Here is a 19,038-nt window from a genome sequence, read left to right as displayed (position 1 = left end):
AGGCGAAACTTCCACCTTGCGCCCCCTCCCCAGCTCTGCAGCAGCTCCCTGCCCCCCCTCCGCCCTGAGGCGCCCCCTCCCACGGCAGCTCCCCCCCGGGGAGCCGTGCGGCAGCTCTCCACCCCAGCTCACCTCTGCTCCGCCTCCTCCCCGAGCATGCCGTCGCTGCTCCACTTCTCCCACCTCCCAGGCTTGCAGCGCCAATCAGCTGTTTGGCGCCGCAAGCCTGGGAGGAGAATTAGAGCGGGGGTGGCGTGCTCGGGGAGGAGGCGGAGCAGAGGTGAGCTGGGGTGGGGAGCCCTGAGGCAGCTCCCCCCCACGCCCTGAGGCACACCCGCGGCAGCTCCCCACCCCCCCGGCCTGGGGAGCCGTGCGGCACCTCTGCACCTAAGCTCCTTTTGCAGCAGAAAGCACTGCTGTTCCCGTCTCCTTCTCCACTGTGAGGCAGGTCAGCTCTTACTCCTGTTTTACTGCTTGCCCTACGATCCTGTCCCATGAAGAGCAGATATCTTCCAGCTCCTGCCAGTATTGCGTGACCTGTGTCTGTAGTTCCAGGATTTCAGCCTGGTTCCGATCAGCAGTAGCAGCTTTCTCTTCTAGCTCACCCCAGTCCCTTATTGTAGAGGTTTGCTCTGTAGATGAGGGGGCTACTGCCATTATTGCAGTCTCTGTCGTGCATGGAATCTTAGTGTTCATGCCACAGGACACCCGCTTCTTTATTAGACTGCTACCTGCTCCTTTTGGGAGGTCTTTCTGCATGTCTAGCTCATCAGCCAACACACTAGTATCCATACAAGCCTCCTGGTACTCTCTTTCTGTGCTCACCATCTTATCATGGGTTTCCAGACATGCCTCTGTGAGTCAGACCTGCACATCTACAGAAGCGGGGATCATTTCTCTGGTCTTAGTCTCTAGCTCAGGGCTGGGCAATAGTTTTCACAGGGGGCCCACTCCCCTAATTTTGGTAAGCTGTCACAGGCCGCACATTTCTTATTAATGAAATTACCTCACCATCTATGGTAAAAAGACCCCCGTTATGTTCTTTACACAAAGTAATTACGCTTAATAACAATTAACTGAATACATGATTATCCAAAACTTATCTTGGAAGGCAATTTATATTGCAAACCGTTTTGTGAACACTTGTAAAATTTGTAATAACAACACTAATGCTAAGCTTTTACTTACAACTTATGTTCATTATTAAAATTAAGTGTAAAAGAAGAAATGAAACTCAGTGTGAAGAAGAAAGTCTCTGATGGGCATTAACAAGGGAGGTGAAGTCAGGTGTCATTTCTGTTGTTGCAACGCGGAGCACTGCTGCAAGGTGGTCATCATTGATCCAAGATCTGTTCTTTGATTTATTGAATTTCATCACAGAAAATGTCTGCCTGCAGACGCAAATTGATCTGAACAGTACAAGCATCTTTTGGGCACGAGCCTTGATCTTTGGAAAGTTCTGTTCATTGAGAGATGCGTAAAACTTCGGAAGTGGCGTTGATTTGAATTGCTCCGCAAGCAATGCATCACACTGTAAGTCAATAAGCTCAAGTTGGAGGTCACTTGGAGCGTGGTCCACAGACCACGTCACATGTGAAAGGGGAGGAGATCAAAGCCATGTCATTTTCTATCATTCTAAAATCCTCAAAGCGGCAAGAAAATTCAGCATGCACAGCGAGCAGTAACGACATATTTCCAGGTGCTGGTCAGATATTGTAATCTGTTTTTTTCAACAATCCAACATTTTTGCCTGTCAGATTAGGGCTTCCATCAGTGGTCACACTCACCAATTTCTTCCACCCCAATCCCAATTTTGAGACACTGTTATTTACTGCCTCCAGTAGATCTTTTCCAGTAGTCAGATTTTTCATTGACTGACTGCATTAATGCCAGTTCTTCTGTGAGTTCAAAATTTGTGGTAATACCTTGAATGAAAATCAACAATTGGGCTGTGTCTTTAATGTCACAACTTTTGTTGAGTGCCAGTGCAAAGTATGAAAAATCATTTACCTTGTTTTTCAACTGTTGGTCCAGGTTCTCCGAGATTTCTTCTATACGTCTCACCACTGTTCACCTTGACAATGAAATGTTTTCGAACTGCTTTTTCTTGTCTGGGCACAATATCGCAGCAGAGTCAACCAAACATTCCTTGATAAATTCTCCCTTGGAGAATGGTTTGCTGTTTTTGGCGATTTTGTGTGCAATCATGGAGCTCGTTTTTATAATTCCGTCTTGTGCTGCGGATAGTTTTGTGAAAAAACTTTGCTCTTTTGCATTTGAGTAACCATCTAATGCGCTTTTCTAACTTTCTCTTCGGCAGACATGTTCTTATATGTGGATGCATGTTTGCTCTCGAAATGCCGGTTTAAGTTGTAGTCTTTGAATAGTGCCACACTTTCCTTGCAATGTAAGCACACAACTTTCCCAGCCATATCAGTAAAAAAGTCTTTTGAAGTCCACTCTTTGTTAAATACTCGGCATTCAGCATCTACTTTCCTCTTCTTTGATAAACTCATTTTTAAATTCTACCCCTCCACTGAAGTGCCATGTAATAAACTAATTTGCGCAAAAACTGAGGGCTACTAAGTATTGTTGATTTTGTGGAATGGGGGGGGTAGGGGAATGTGACAAAGTGCATTTACCTTCTTCTCTTTTTTTGGCTTTGATCCTGCAATGAGCTCTGTGAGCAGAGGTAAAAGTAAGCCAGTCCGGTCTGGTACAGCATACAAGTAAGAAAGTGGGCACCGGTACATAGTCGACTGTACTGGCAGGGCCTCTGATGGTGGGGGGGCGGGGTCAAAAGGGGCATCTACCCTGGGCCTAGCGATTTAAAAGGGCCTGGGGCTCCCAGCAGCGTCTGGAGCCCCTGGCCCTTTAAAAATTGCTGCCGGAGACTTGGGGCCGCTGCTACCCAGGGCTTTGGCGGCGATTTAAAGGGTCCGGGGCTCCCAGACGCTGCTACCGTGCCACTGGCCGGAGCCCTGGGCCCTTTAAATCACCACCTGATCCCCGGGCTGGGCAGCACTGAAGGGCTGGCTGGGGGAGTCTGGCCCCAGCTCTGCCCCTTCCGCCTGAGGCCCTGCCCCTTCCAGGGACCCAGAGCCACCCCTCCACCTTGCCCGGGACTCCGGCTGCCCATTAAGTTACTTTCACCCCTGTCTGTGAGAATGGAGGTCTGCACCAAAACAAAGCCCTATTGACTTTTATTTTGGGCGTTCCCCCTAAGGAGTTTGTTGCAGGGTCAGGGCCTTAGTTATTACTAATTTCTGGTTTCATAAAACATCAGAGTTTTTTGTTCATATACCAGACAAGGAAGATAATTACCAACAACTTAAGACAAATCGGCAAACTCATCAGTGACTATTACTGTGGTCCTCTGTATTTTTAAAGAAATTAAGTTTAAAAAAAATAAATTAAAAAAACAACAACATTTAACATTCATGTTATGTTTTAGAAGAAATCCTCTCATGGGACTAGTTAAATTATGTGTTTTGATGCCTAGCAATATGTGAACTGCTGCTTAGATCACATCATATTTCAAGAATCCTGTAATGAGTAGTTCTAAATCCCATGTAAAATGCTGGTTAGGTACTAGCCCAAACCAGAATCCTTTATTCCATAGAAGTTTGTGACTAAGTAAGAACTGTAGCAGTTATTGTAAATTATTATGTTGACAATTTTACAAATGCTGATGTATGACATAAGTCTGTACACCACTACTGGAAGCCACAGTTGTGGTGGTGATTTTGCTGTGCCCATAATGATGCGAGTGGCAGTGCTGAAAGCCGACAAGTGATGTGTGGAAGCTGTGTATCCATATGGGTGAGCAGTGTTCTGTGGTAGAATAAACAGGGCCCAGTGAAAAGATCCGTAGGCAGTGCTGCCAACAGAATTGCCGGGCTCCTGGTCAAGGGCATTATGCACCCACCCCAGAAAGGTCCAAAGCATTGTGGGATCAGTGCAGAAATCCACAGGCCCACCAGTGGTTGAACAGTGTGTTGTGTGTAGATATGGTGCACGGTGTGCACCCAAACAAGATGGCTAGTAAGAAGATATTGCCCCATGCAACAGTGCAATTCCCTAACACAGACAACCCAACATCATTGATAGGATGGTTTTAATATTCTAACATGCTAACAATGCATAGTTCTAAGATGGGTCTCAAACAAACAATCCCTATCTGTATACTACTTAAACATCATTGTAGCTAGCACAGTTCAGTTCCCACTACAGAAGAAATCCTAATCAATCTGAATTTAAAATCACTTGTTAGAAGTGGACCCTCCACATTCATTTTTTTCTCTTCTATTAAATTACATTTAATTTTCTAGAGGCCAAGAACTGTAACAAAATAATGTTGCCCACAGTGCATTTGTTTTATGATTATAGTTTTGTGTCATGTCTATATCATGCAGTATTATCTTTGTCAGATCAAATAAGCACCATGTTGAGCGTCTTCCTTTCTTCACAGTGGACTTGAAAAATAAAAACTGTGCTTCTCAATACAGACAGTTGGGAGGGAGCTGCTGCTCCATTTGATAGACTTCCTGGTGACCAATGATCAGAGCGATCCAGTCGTTACAAGGCTAATCAATAACACGCGGATTCATATCATGCCATCAATGAACCCGGATGGATTTGAAGCTACAACAGTGCATGATTGTTATTACTCAGAAGGAAGGTAAGGATGTGTGTTTTTCCAGGGTAGGGTAGGGGGCAGAGGAGACAGTAAATAGGGAGGTGATTGTTTGTTTTGTTAACATTTAGAGATAACCAAGTGGCTGGGTTATACTTGGTGGATAGAATAGCCTAGGAGCTACACTTGGGACATGTTTTGGTCTTTAGAAGGCATACTAAATGGGGCACAGGGCTTTGCTTTGAAGAAAGCTGTCAAACACTGGGTGTGCGAGAGAGAAAGCGTGCGCTTGCATGTGCCCTTGGAAATCTAGGGATATGGGGAGGAGAGAGAGAACACCAGCTCTGAACTAGAGAGGAAGGATCATCATTTTTAAGTGGTTTAAACTTGGGTTATTCTGGATTCTGACTCAAAGTACATCTTCTCGGGATCCCCAAGATGCCAAAAAATAAAAACAGTCACAAAGACTTAACTTCAACTAAGAATCTCAAATTTTCAGAATCAGGGGCAGGCAGAATGCCCTCTACCCTCAACCCTTCTTTGAGATGAGGTGGAAGATTGAAAACTTAAAATGAATCTGTTTGCTGTTGGTGGGCGGGGAAACGCATAAACGAATACAATGTTTAACAATACACATGCCAAACTGGGAGAAGCCTCCACTCCTCACCTGCCCCACCAAGAAAGAAAATTTAAGAATTCACATTAAAACGAGACATTTTATGCACTACAAAAGCACAGGTTATTCCACCCCACCCCTACAGCAGAACACTTACGGTGTCTCAGTTGATTTCTACTCTGGGCCAATTTTAGGCAAAGATGGAACAGACCACTATAGAGAGCTCTACATCCGTGGGGAGGTGCTGTGTAGTGCTTCCTTTAAAGCAGTGATGGTTGTATTCTTACAGCACATCTCCACTGAGAATTTTTGTCAATTTTCTGATGGTTGGTCTAGCACCAATGTTGCTAGCATAGACTGCCTGCAGCATTTTTACACCTCTGTGTCCATATTGCTTTTATCCAGTTAAGACAGGGTAAAAATATTAGCAGCCATGTTCACACTAGCTGCAGTGGTACTAGACCATTGGTAGGAGAACTGTCAAGTTCCCAGTGAAGACAAAGCCTTAGGCCCCATCTATGCTAACAAAAGGTAGAATTACAAAGTAGTATTACAAAGCAGTCTCAATAATGTGGATGACGTTGTGCAAATGGAGCTGGGTTCAAGGGATATTGCACTAATGGCAGCTGGCTCTGTGTGTGTAAAGTATTTGATGCCAAAGAAAACGTAAACGTTGTGCCACTTCTGCAAACCTTTATATGCTCTAGTGTTCCTGCTGGTGACCCTGCAGAGACTAAAAAGGGTAGAAAATTTTAAAAAGCCAGAGAAAAAGAGACACAATGGAAAAGTATAAGGAAGAGAAATGCTAAGTGGCAGAGAACAAATTAACAAAGTTGGGAAGGTAGAGAAGAACAAAGTGCCCAATCCTGCCACTCATATTCATGCAAGTAGTTGTGCTGCTTGTACCAGGACTACTTGTGTATCTAAGAATTGGGTTCTCTTGAGTCTTTTGCCTTGGCTGTCATGTCACTTTGGCAACCTAGGGGATTTGGCGCCTTATTGAACTAGAGCCAGGGAGGCAACCTATGGCACGCGTGCCGAAGGTGGCACGTGAGCTGATTTTCAGTGGCACTCACACTGCCCGGGTCCTGGCCAGCGGTCCAGGGGGCTCTGCATTTTAATTTAGTTTTAAATGAAGCTTCTTAAACATTTAAAAAATCTTATTTACTTTACATACAACAATAGTTTATTTATATATTATAGACTTATAGAAAGAGACCTTCTAAAAATGTTAAAATGTATTACTGGCACGCAAAACCTTAAATTAGAGTGAATAAATGAAGACTCGGCACATCACTTCTGCACGGTTGCCGAACCCTGAACTAGAGTAAGCCCTGCTTTTGGATAAGGTAGATATTTATTCCTGAAACAAGTGGGCTAAGATTCTTTAAATGGAGGGTGGGATTTTTTCCCATTGGGTGACGCATCCAAAGGATTGATGCTAAGCTAATGAGACTTTTAAAAATTAATACCCAAAGCTAAATATTAATCAGATGGGTAGACTGTCCTAGTGGAGAAAAGAAAGGAAGAAATAAGCACTTGGACACAGGTTGGAATTTCAAACACCGTCAGAGGAAAAAAATGCTTTGAATATCTACAGAGTTTTTTTATAGCCACATGCTTGGGATGACACTATTACGACTGGCAGTCATGTGTGAGTCATAGTTTCTTTCTAAACAAGTGAAAAACACACCCTTTTATTCCATACACTCCCTTATTTGGCTTATGCAACAATCTTACATTTTACTATGTTTTGTGTGATGTTTCAAGCATCACTCCCAATGTCTCCACTTGGAAATATATTAATTACTCTACAGTAATCAGCCCATTGTGGGCAGAGGCTAGTAGCATCCACAATGCAGAATAAAGTCACTATTTCGTGATTTGTGAAAACACAGTTTGTGATGCTCATTTTTTCCATGTACCGTTCCAGTAACTCTGTTCCCAACAGTCACGAACACAGATCCAAAGCATTGTGAATCTACTCAGATTCAACAGATTAACAAATATAGAACTGTATTTTCTCTCTCAAAGGTTCAATAAGAATGGGGAAGATCTGAATAGGAATTTCCCTGATGTCTTCAACAGTAACAATGTCACGATCCAGCCAGAGACTCAAGCAGTGATAAATTGGATACAAAATGAGACATTTGTTCTTTCAGCTAACTTGCATGGTGGAGCACTGGTTGCCAGTTATACATTTGATAATGGTAACCCAGGTAAGCTAATATCTGTGTTTCCTATTTGGGTCCATTTTTTTCTGCCAGCTTCAGTACGAGCAAAATAAAATGCCTGATGTGTTGAAGAGAAGCACCAGACTTACACAAGCTCAGATGTACTGGGATACCCAGATAGTCCAGTTTCACTGGATCACACAAACTGATGTGTAGGTTTGGGGGCTTCATATTTTTTATCTAAGACAATATTGTGTGTGTTTTAACATTAACTTGGCTTGTACCATGACCATCTTTATTATACAGCTACTGGCTTTTTACAAGGCTATAGCAGATCACGAGATGATGATGTTTTCATACACCTTGCAAGAACCTACTCTTCCAACCATGCCAGCATGTACAAAGGGAATGAATGTGGGAATAAACCAGTCTTTCCATATGGCATTACAAATGGGTATGCTTGGTACCAACTGAAAGGTAAAAATTTCAGTGTTTTCCAATTTTCTCTGATCTCCACTGCTTTTATTTGATTTTCCATCATGTACTTGCTAATACACCTCTGAATTCCTTGACAGCGAAAGTTCTGTGACTTGTCCACACTAGAGTTTAACTCAAGTGAGCTGATTGTTAATTAATGTGAGCTATCCATCATGATTGCACATACTAGTCTGGGCACTTCAGGACACAAGCTTTTGTGGAGCATCCAGACGAGCATGTACAAACATGTTAGCTAACACAAGTTAATGGACCAGCTTCCACTGGCTGGGTCTTCAGCTCCTCCCTGCCCTCAAGCCAGGCTCTTTTACTGCTCCATCAGCCAGCATGCCACCTGTCACAGTTCAGGGCAATTGCACCTGTATTCCCCCCTGTGGTCCAGCAAGGGCACCTGCTCTCAGGCTTTCGGCTACCCTGGCTGTCACCTCTCTTGGGTGCATCTCTCTCCCTTCTGACCAGGGTATCTCCAGGCTGAACAGTTCTCTGCCTTAGAATCATAGGGTTGGAAGGGACCTCAGGAGGTCATCTAGTCCAACCCCCTGCTCAAAGCAGGACCAATCCCCAGGCAGATTTTTGCCCCAGATCCCTAAATGGCCCCCGCAGGGATTGAGCTCACAACCCTGGGTTTAGCAGGCCAATACTCAAACTACTGAGCTATCCCTCCCCCCTGTGTTGTTATCAGTAAAAGACAGGCACTCAGAGCAAGCTTCTCTTGCCCTCTCTTCAGAGACTAACAGAGGGATCAGTAACAATTGTAAGTTAACCACCTAGCACTTCCTATTTTATTATTAAGATAAAAGCACTACAGAGAAAACATCAAAAACAATAAAAGAACCTACACACATACTAATAAATTAACTAGTGTTCACCTCAACCCTACCATGAGCTCTGGCAGGAGCAATCTTTCAGAACCCCACCCAAGGGATTTCCTGGCAGTTTCAAGTTCATCACAGCTTCAGCTCAGAACAAGCACACTCATGACAAGCTTAGTCTACCTCTTATACAGTTCAGGGATCTTTGATCTGGAGTTTCCAGGAACAGGTAATTAGCAGACACTTGGTTTCTCTGTCCAGGGCATAAGTTCAAAGGGATGGAGTCCAATGGGTCATTTGCATTCCCCTTACTCCCAGGTATTTCCTAGGAAATGCACTTTACATGCATTGTTCCAAAAGGTCCTTTGAAGTTCTTCATATTGCATTAATTGCAATTAAATGCAGATTGCATTAATCCTGTCTTCTGGCTAACAAAGTTCCATACAATTCCACAATAGTACATAAACGTGCATTTTTAATACAGTGGCCCCAAAGGTATTATACTTAATGCAGTAAAGTTTTATCTTAATTTCACAAAGTTTGTCCAGAACATTGTCAATCTGTCACATCTCTTCAGAGCTCCTCCTTAGCCAGCTGGCACAGCTATCTATCTATTGGCAAGCTGCCACTAAGGTTTCCCCTCCCCTTCTGCTGTCAGGCCAGCTTTTCCCCATTCAAATAACACGACAAGCCCATCTCCTTCATTTGCACTTGCTCCATCACCCCCACCCCTACAACACACAAACTGAGAGGGAAGGGGTTAATTTTTATGCATTAACATAGATGCACATACATATACGATGAACTCTGTGCCAAATTCTTATCTCTGCTATGCTTGTGTAAATCAAGTGTAACTCTAGTTATCAGTAGAATTCATCTGGTGTAGCTGAGATAAAAAATCTCTCTCCTTTTGTTTAAAAAGGAGAGAATCAATTTCATATTTACGTAACATCTATCTTCATGTCTAATCACTGAAACAAATACACCCCTATTTATATCCATGTGTAAATAACCAGATATACACACCTGAATAATCACATTCTATGTACTATAATCACTACAAAAAGTGACACTACACGTGTTTAGTAAACTATTTTCAACTACTCAACCAGTCTTCTCCCAAGCTTGGCAAAGACTACATTCCTCCCAGAGTTCTCCATAGTTCAAATGCCAAATCCAGGTTTTTAAAACCAAAGAACTACAGCAGGGTCGATAAAAATCATTATATTAAAATATATATAATGGAATTTTATTTAAATTAAATATCTTTTTATTTTTAAAAATAAACACACACAATTAAATTTGAAATTATGACAACCTATGTTTAGTCCAAACTTACATAACCTATTTAAAACATTTAAATAAAAAATATATTCAAACCTGTTTGCTGACAAAGTTTTAAAGAAAGTCAAACCACTGAACTGATGGAAGTCATTTGTCTTAGCACCTGGAACCAGAGATTGTTGTAGTGCTAATCCAGATTTTGACAGCAGTAACCTCTTCTGAAGTTGTAGAGAATATTTTCTTCATTTCAGTTTATTCACATAGTTCAGTTCATTAGCTAGTTAATTCGAAGTTAAGAAATCAATTAGGAGTTGAAAAAATATGGAAGCTTGTTTTCCTCTTCCAATCTATGAATAAAAATTCAGTGTGAGAGAGTGAGATCTACTAGTTCTAGAATCTTGAAGGACATAGTGACTAGAAACAATCAGTTCAATTCACGAACTACAGATAATACTTCCTTTGTTTAATAAATCAGTTTTAAATGCAGAACATGCTTTGATAAAAATACATATTTTCCTTCTGTGTCCAGCACGTTTAAAGTAAGTTTTATTTAACTAATAAAAACATTTAAATGCTGTTTTTGTGAATTTCTAATTTAATTCCAATTTCCATTCAAATAATTTGACACACACAAAAAAATAAAAATAAATCTAGTAAATAAGAAATATCATTTGCCATTTTCTAACGTGTGTAAAAACTAAAATACTGAATAAATGTATTTTAAGCTAAATCATTGGTTAGATAAATATGTGTAAGATATAGTGTGTCCTCCCTGTTTAAATCAATTCACTTTGGTTCTCAGCATGCCAAAAAAACCCACACCTGAACAATTTTCTTATTGTATTAAAAAAAAATCACTTTTTTCGTACATTCATAATTCAAATGACAAAAAGGATTTTGAGGCACAACTGAGCATGACAAACTTATGCCCCCCTTATAGATACAAGTACTTGAAGAGAGGTTTTGAATCAAAGGGTCCGCTTTCTCAACCATTATTATAGCCTCATTCTAGTAATTCCACCGCACTTCGGGATTGGGTTTTTTTTTTTAAGTAATTAAGCAGGTTTTCCACAGGGGATCATAAATCTAACTGACTATGGGATTAAAAAACAATTGTACTTCGCAATTTGTGGTAATTTGTCTAACTGAATTGCCCTTGCATCATGATCTAAGCAGGGGTCGGCAATCTTTCAGAAGTGGTGTGCCGAGTCTTCATTTATTCACTCTAATTTAAGGTTTCGCGTGCCAGTAATACATTTTAACGTTTTTAGAAGGTTTCTTTTTATAAATCTATAATATATAACTAAACTATTGTTGTATGTAAAGTAAATAAGGTTTTTAAAATGTTTAAGAAGCTTCATTTAAAAATTTAATTAAAATGCAGAGCCCCCCCAGGACCGGTGGCCAGTGTGAAATCTGGCTGAAAATCAACTCATGTGCCGCCTCCGGCACGCATGCCATAGGTTGCCTACCGCTAAGGAAATACTTCAAGAAGGCTAGAGTTTAGGAAAAGTTGCAAGTCTCCTAGTCCATTTCTAGCTCTTACTCAGAGGCTCTCACTGTAATAATCAAAGAATTTTTTTCTTTTTCTTAGGTGGGATGCAGGATTACAACTACATCTGGGGACAATGTTTTGAAATTACGTTGGAATTGTCATGCTGTAAATATCCACCAGCAAGTCAACTTCAGGCCTTCTGGAATGACAACAAAGCTGCTTTGATTGAATATATTAAACAAGTTCATCTTGGTGGGTAGGCTTTTGTATTTTGAATTTCATCTGCTCAACTTCCAATACAGCTTGTAGGGTCAGCTGCTGTAACAACATGGACATGAACATGTAACAGGTCTCCAGCAACAGGCTAGAATCAAAAGAACTACTTCTATAAGGGACTTTGCCTTTCAATATGAAATCTGTTTTTTCTTGATTCTTGCTGAATTAAGATGGATGTAGCAGGAGCTGTGTGCACCATCCTCATTTTAGAAACAATGTTGTGAGCATGATGGTGGCTAAGGGAGGATAGTGAGACAGAGAATGCTGCCCAGAAGCAACTGGGACATCTGGAATATTAGCATTCTGAATGCATTTGTTCATAGACCGTTCTGAAGAAAAATGCAAACATTTTTTTTAAAAACTGAATGATGTAGGTGAACCCCATTTAACCCGAGATTGGAGTTTGAGAAAAGAGAGGAAATCTCCAAACTAAGTGTATGTGAACAGATCCATTTACAGTAAAAGCTGTGTTATCTGGCACTTTACCAAGCAGAAAGCTCTAGAAACTGGCATTTCTGATATCTCCAAGTTCAAATCTTCAGTAGGGTTGCCAAGCTCCCTGCCTGGCTCTGTATAGCTCCCCAGAAGCAGCGACATGTCCCTGCTACTCCTAGGCAGAGGAACGGCCATGGGGGATCTGTGTGCTGTCCCTGCCTCACCCCGAGCGCTGGCTCCGCAGCTCCCATTGGCCGGGAACCGTGGCCAATGGGAGCTGTGGAGGCAGCGCCTGGTCGTGCCTCCGCCTAGGAGCAGCAGGGACGTGTCGCCACTTGCAGGGAGCCGTCCGAGGTGAGCGCCGCCTGGATCAGACACCCAAAAACCCTTCCCGTGCCCCAACCCCAAGCCCCACTCACACCCAAACTCCCTCCCAGAGCCCGTGTCCCACACCCCCTCCCGCAGCACAACCCCACAACCCCCCCCCCCCCCCCCCCCGCACCCAAACTCCCTCCTTCTATTGGTAAGTATAACTCAGTTAACTGGAATTTTTGACTAACCAGCACCCGCCGTTCCCCCAACATGTTGGATAACAAAGCTTTTGCTGTATCTAGCTTTATTCAAGTTGGATAGATACGGTCACAGTAGTGACACATAGCAGTCAAAGCACGTACATCCAGCTTTCACACCTATTAGTGGCAGTGAGCAGCGACTAGCATTGATTAAAATAGAAAGCTGTGAAAAGACGCAGCCATTCTAAGAGACATTTATGAAAAAGCTTTTTTAAATAAAGACTGACAAAACATATCATTTGTGTCAAATGGGAAAAGGGTGGGGCTTACTTTTTGTGGGTTCGCTTCATTTAGATTCCTGGAGCTGTTAAGAGCAGAATTCATCTGTCTTCTTCATTCCTGACAGCCGTCCGGGTTTCAAAGTATCGATTAAAACTTCATAAGCCACTGACCACACAGAGGGCCCATTTTTGCAGCTGTTATCTGCACAGATCTTCTCATAGACCTCTACGGTGCTTCTATATGCAGAGCAGCTACAGAACTGAAGTCACCTAAAATAGAGACTTGTGTTCAACCATCTCTGGGAAGTTGACACCAGTGGGCAGCGTTCAAAACAGGGTTCTCTGAGGAGTCAGACAAATATCCCAACCTCTGCCTCCATCCTACAGGTTCAGGAGGGAAAAGGAGTTAGAGAGATCCTGGGATCTAAAATCTACAGGGGGTCCATGTCTGGTGCAGACACGAGCTGAGGGGGAGAGGGGCATATAGCCAATACTGGGCATAGGAGATTAGAATCTAGAGTAGCTAGGCACAGGGGGAGAACACAGAGGTGAAGGATCATGGCTCAACTACTTAGGAAATTAATGGCTTCTCCCACTCCTCTGTGGCTTTATCGAGGTGTCAGAGCTAGGAGCCAGTGGGAAGCAGCTGGCAACTGATATTGCCAGTCTCAGGTGTTCAAAACTCATTAGTAAGGTTAAGATTTTGTCACCGTTGTTTTTAGTAAAAGCCGCAGACAGGTCACAAGCACTAAACAAAAATTCACAGAAGCCCAAGATCAGTCTGTGACTTTTACTAAAAATAATTGGCAGGGGAGAGGCTGATGGGAGATGAGGATGCCCAAGCCCTGCTGTGAGGGGGAAAAGGGGTTCAGCAGTCACTGCCAAGCTGGCAGCTCCGTGTCCCCTGCCACTCACAGCGGCTGGGAGCTCCGGGTCCCCCCACTGCCCAAGCCAGCTCAGGGCTCTGGGTCCCCACCGGCTGATAGCTTCGGCCCCTGCACCCCATGGCTGAAGCAGAAAATGTCACAGAGATCTCTGAGAGTCATGGAATCCATGACTTCCGTGACCTCCATAACAATCTTATCCTTATTTGTTAGTCATGCCCCATCTCCCCCCTCTCTCCCCCAAAAAATCCCAAGATATTAGCTTAAGTGCAGTAAGATTTAAAAAATAATAATTTGGGTTCTCTTTATTTGCCTTTTGGTTTCTAAGCAATTAGGATATAGTGAGGTCACGTTTTCAAGCTTTTCTCCATAACCATGTGGGCTGCAATCTTACTTTTCATTTAAAAACAAAACAAAACACGAATTTGGAAGCTGTCTCTAAGAAAGACATCAAGTATTGCAAGATTTGGCAACATTGCAACAGACTTCAGCCTTCTGATATTAGCCCTTGGGGAAACTGTCCACCTATGCTCCTCGTATGCTCCCTAGTATGAAGGAGAGAGAGAGGAAAATTTGCCCTGCTTGCCCAGCAAGGACTGAACATAGGGTGACCAGACAGCAAGCGTGAAAAATCGGGACAGGGGATGAGGAGGTAATAGGCTTCTATATAAGAAAAAGCCTCAAATATCGGGACATCTGGTCGCCCTAACTGAGCAGAAGCCTTCATCACTCAAGGAGTACTGCCTCATGTCACCACAATGGAACCCTCCCAGCCCCTCCCTCAGCCAGGAATAGGACAGAAGTCACAGAACTCACCCTCATTAAACTTCTTTCTAAACCTACGAACTGTGGTTTAGTATGAGTTTTCTGCACAGTGTGGTGCACCTAAAAGTGACGGCCACACTTCAAAGGGTGAGGCAATCCTGAGCAATTTACAGTGGACTGTGTGGGATTAGAGATGGCAGTTTGTATTGGGATGTTCACTAATTAAAGACAGTTGTAGGGTTTCACTTCAGAGAAAAGCAGCATGGGGAAGAAGGAATTAGATTTTTTTAAGTTAAGTGTAGCAACTGCCCCCATGTGGGCAAAGGCTGGCAGTGCTAGAGGGCAGCAACTTTTAAATGGAAGAGATTCAGAAGCGAGCAGTGATTTAACAGAGACCAACCCACAGCACACACACACGAGACATTTCCACATTTCACTGTGCAACAGTTTGTTTCAAGTTTTCATATGGGGGTTAATGCCCCTATAGGTCTTATGGGCATACAGTGCTTAAATAGGGGCCTGCTCATAGGGACCCTGATTACATATCCTGGAAGGAAAATGTAGGTGCACATTTCTAGTTAGCATACATATGTATTTTATAGCGTACTATAGAATTAGCGTGTTTGTAACATTTGTTATAAAAAACCCTGAGGGCAGGGAACTGTTAGGATTCACAGGCAGAAATTCACCCTGCTCTTTAAACTTGTCATAGATCCTTGGAGCCCCAGTCATGGACCAAGACCCCATTGTGGTAAGCATTGTATAAACACAAAAAACTTGCAATCTAAGACTATATCTACACTATGAGCTAGGGGTGCGATTCCCTGCTCATGTACACATACACAGATGAAAGCAAGCGTGAGTATGTGTACACAGGCCTGCTGGGAATTACTCCCCTACCTCGTAGTATAGACATAGTCTAAGTCATTGTTTCTCAACGACCGGTCTATGGACCGGCACTGGTCCCTGAGATCGCCCTAATATGGTTTAGGAAGGCAGCAAATCACTCCCTGATATAAAAAAGGTTGAGAAACACAGACCTAAATAATCTTCTCTTTCTGAATAGTTTTTTTTTTTTTTTTTTTTAAAGTTAGATGCCTACAGTTATTTTGCTTTCAAGGAAAAACATAAGCAGTGTGGTAGATGGCCAGGATGGGTTTTCTTCCCTTATGTAATTTATCAGTGGGACATGAGGGGAATCCCGCCGGGTTCTACAGTGTAGTAATATTTTATATGCAAGAATACCTTGCAGCAACTAGCAGTCTCAGCATAAGTGCCTATTTTGGATTTGTTATTCTGCCAAAGTTTATATGCAAAAACATATTCCCAAAAAAACCTCTGTGTTGATGTGCCTTTAGATGCTAATAATATAATAATAATAATACTTGTAATATCAGTTGGAACTGGAAAAGATTCAGAAAAGGGCAACAAAAATGATTAGGGGTATGGAAGGGCTTCCATATGAGGAGAGATTAATAAGACTGGGACTTTTCAGCTTGGAAAAGAGATAACTAAGGGGGGACATGATAAAGGTCTATAAAATCATGACTGGTGTGGAGAAAGTAACTAAGGAAGTGTTATTTAACACAAGAACTAGGGGCACCAAATGAAATTAACAGGCAGCAGGTTTAAAACAAACAAAAGGAAGTATTTATTCACACAACACCCAGTCAACCTGTGGAACTCTTTGCCAGAGGATGCCAGACTATAACAGGGTTCAAAAAAGAACAAGATAAATTCATGGAGGATAAGTCCATCAATGGCTATTGGCAGGGATGGTGTCCCTAGCTTCTGTTTGCCAGAAGCTGGGAATGAGCGACGATTGAGGATTACCTGTTCTGTTCATTCCCTCTGGGGCACCTGGTACTGGTCCCTGTCGGAAGACAGGATACTGGGCTAGATGGACCTTTGGTCTGACCCAGTATGGCCATTCTTATGTTCTATCCACTGGCCATGCTTTTCATATTAAAGATGAAAGAGCCTGAAATTTGCCTAATTGAATGCTGCAGCCATTCTTATTATGGTCCCTCAGCTGAGTAAAAGTTCGGATGGTCCTACTTTATACTGCATCTCTATCTGAAATGGGACTCTACATACGTAATTAGAAATTGGTATAACTGTTCTGGGGACCAGAAGGAGGGAAGAGTCAGACCAGTTGAAAGTCTTTGGGTAAAGAAAAAAGGGAAAAAGTGGGCATGACATCATGGTAGGGGTCTACTATAGAGCAAGTAAAGTCCCATAGGACCCTCCTCCACTTCTTCTTCCTGATTTGGTGCTCTATAGTAAACTGCTCATTCTTGGAAATCTGATGTGTTAGAAGATTTGGGAAGACTAAAATATAAGTAAATACACAATACTACTCTGCCTTTTTGAAACACTAGTCAAGAAGCAATGTTTGATCAAACCAACAGGGAAAATTAATTTTTGTTTTGTTTTAAGCTAGGTAAATAAATTCAAGGGCATAAAAGAGATTTAAGCAAGTTCTTTTTTAGAGAACACGTGCAGCAACATCAATGCAAACTATAAAATTGTATCTTTAGAGAATGAGATGGAAAAGCTGATACTGCTGCATTTTAACTTGATGGGAAGGTAAATGATTAAGAACTAAGAATTCTGTGCTGCTGCTATTTATTTTCTTTAGCACTATGTAGGAGACTGGCTCTATTGTCTAGTTTGGGGAGGAAATGAATGAAACAAGCATATGCTGCAATGAATGATGAAAAAACTGGCTTTTCCAGACCAGAAAATGAAACCAACAGTCACATTTACATACTCTCTCCCTGCCTCATAGGTGTCAAAGGTCAAGTTCTTGACAAGCATGGACAGCCTATACCAAATGTAATAGTGGAAGCCAAAGGAAGGGAACATATCTGTCCTTATAGAACCAATCGACATGGAGAATATTACCTTCTCCTCCTGCCTGGAAGCTATGTGCTTAATGTAAGATGACTACTCTGCTAAACCTTCGCTTCTAAATTATGTTCAGAGAGTTCTTGAAATTGCCAGAGACAGGATCCTATGAAATTAGGGGCTGGGGTTTGAATTTTTGTTTTGTTTTAATAAAATAAATGTGCAGTGTCTACACAGGGCAGGGGGTTCCTCTAATTTCTGAAAACAGCCATTCTCCTCTTGGTAACAACATCAAATCAATATTCATCAATTTAGCAATACCCATTACTTATTGAGAAGTGAGCAGGTGAGAAGTACAAAAGGACACAGTATAAGGGGAGGGGGAATGGCAAGGACTGGCATGACAGAATAAAATCTCTTTCATTCCGAGGCCTTTTTAAATAGTAGTTGCATATTTTTAGGGTGAGCAGGATTAGATTTTTTTGAGTAAGTGTCAATAACTGTTGATTTCATCATACACATACAACCCCAACCAAAACTATTTCCATTAATGATCATCAAAATTAGAGACAAAGTAAGAAAAATGTTGCTTAAGAAATTATTAGAGTTTGATTTAAGGATATTTACTTTCTGTGTTTTGACATGCTGACAATTTGTCAAATCTAAAAAAATGCTTAAAAATAAACATCAGTAGTATCCATCAAAAATATAAAAAATGCAGCCAAGCCTGCCTATTTCCAGTGTTTCCAGTTGAGGCATGGTGCTGCTCTGAAAAGTGACTATGTAAAAAATGGCACCTTCTCATTGTGTATGCAGAGCCATAGTTGCCCATTTGAATGAGGAAAAATGAGTACAGAAAATCCTATTTTCTAAAAAGAGTGCAAAGTTGGACAAACTATCAGCATTTTCTAAAGCCTAATATCTAGGTGATAACATGACAGGCCTTCGACTAGTGGCAGCTTTGTCTTAATCAGTCGAATCCCAATACTGCTGATAAGTTAAGATATTGCATTCTAAATGGTAACAATTTTTTTGCAGGGGTCTCAGGATTTCTGTGGCCATAATCAAAAAAGTCATTGTGGTTGATGAGGGAACAAACTTGGAAATTGCTGCTCTGGAAATAGCCTAAATAACTAGAGACTGGATGGTAACTTTACATCTACTGGCAGAGGGTGGCAATATTCAGTAGAATGAGACAGAGGGGTGTGGAAGGGGAAAAGTGGTGGCTCCCTTCTATGCTACCTTTCCTCCAACCTGTGGAAGTCCCTTTGCAGGATTTCTGCTTCCACCTCCAGGGATATTGCACACTGTATAGAAAGATGGAAGAGTCACATCTTAAAGTTCTCTTTCTAATACTTTGTCTTCGCATCAGTTTCATAAATTTGAAATTCTTCAAGGCCAGCCTTACTCTGAAAAGTGACTGTAAAAAATGCTATTTTGGGGTTCTATGCTTATTGCTAAGACTAAGATTGTGTCATGGGTATTTTTAGTAAAAGTCTCAGACGGGTCACGGGCAAAAGAGA

At 42.0% G+C, this 19,038-nt stretch overlaps 2 protein-coding genes across 8 annotated transcripts in view; one reads left to right on the top strand and one right to left on the bottom strand.

The window, feature by feature from the left end:
- CPM (carboxypeptidase M) overlaps positions 1-19,038 on the top strand; it is a 63,004-nt gene that overhangs the window by 42,027 nt on the left and 1,939 nt on the right. Inside the window, exons 4-9 of one of the 2 annotated variants that reach the window (XM_054026139.1) lie at positions 4,509-4,681; positions 7,287-7,471; positions 7,733-7,903; positions 11,612-11,764; positions 15,378-15,416; positions 17,457-17,605. In XM_054026139.1, coding sequence (XP_053882114.1) covers positions 4,509-4,681; positions 7,287-7,471; positions 7,733-7,903; positions 11,612-11,764; positions 15,378-15,416; positions 17,457-17,605 — 870 coding nt within the window. The remainder of the gene's footprint in view (positions 1-4,508; positions 4,682-7,286; positions 7,472-7,732; positions 7,904-11,611; positions 11,765-15,377; positions 15,417-17,456; positions 17,606-19,038) is intronic. The other variant, XM_054026146.1, reaches the window with a different exon arrangement.
- Positions 10,014-19,038, bottom strand: part of MDM2 (MDM2 proto-oncogene) — a 60,640-nt gene continuing 51,615 nt past the window's right edge. For 4 of the 6 annotated variants that reach the window (XR_008444736.1, XR_008444737.1, XR_008444738.1 and 1 more), the window contains 2 exons: positions 13,066-13,286; positions 10,014-10,364 (listed from right to left, as the gene is read on the bottom strand). The gene's annotated coding sequence lies outside the window, so the exon portion shown is untranslated. The remainder of the gene's footprint in view (positions 10,365-13,065; positions 13,287-19,038) is intronic. The other 2 variants (XR_008444740.1, XR_008444734.1) reach the window with 2 other exon arrangements.

Source organism: Malaclemys terrapin, chromosome 1 (genome assembly GCF_027887155.1).
Source record: "Malaclemys terrapin pileata isolate rMalTer1 chromosome 1, rMalTer1.hap1, whole genome shotgun sequence".
Lineage (NCBI taxonomy): Eukaryota > Metazoa > Chordata > Testudines > Emydidae > Malaclemys > Malaclemys terrapin.
Note: the sequence above shows the minus strand (reverse complement) of the source record. Positions and strands in the feature narration are given on the sequence as shown.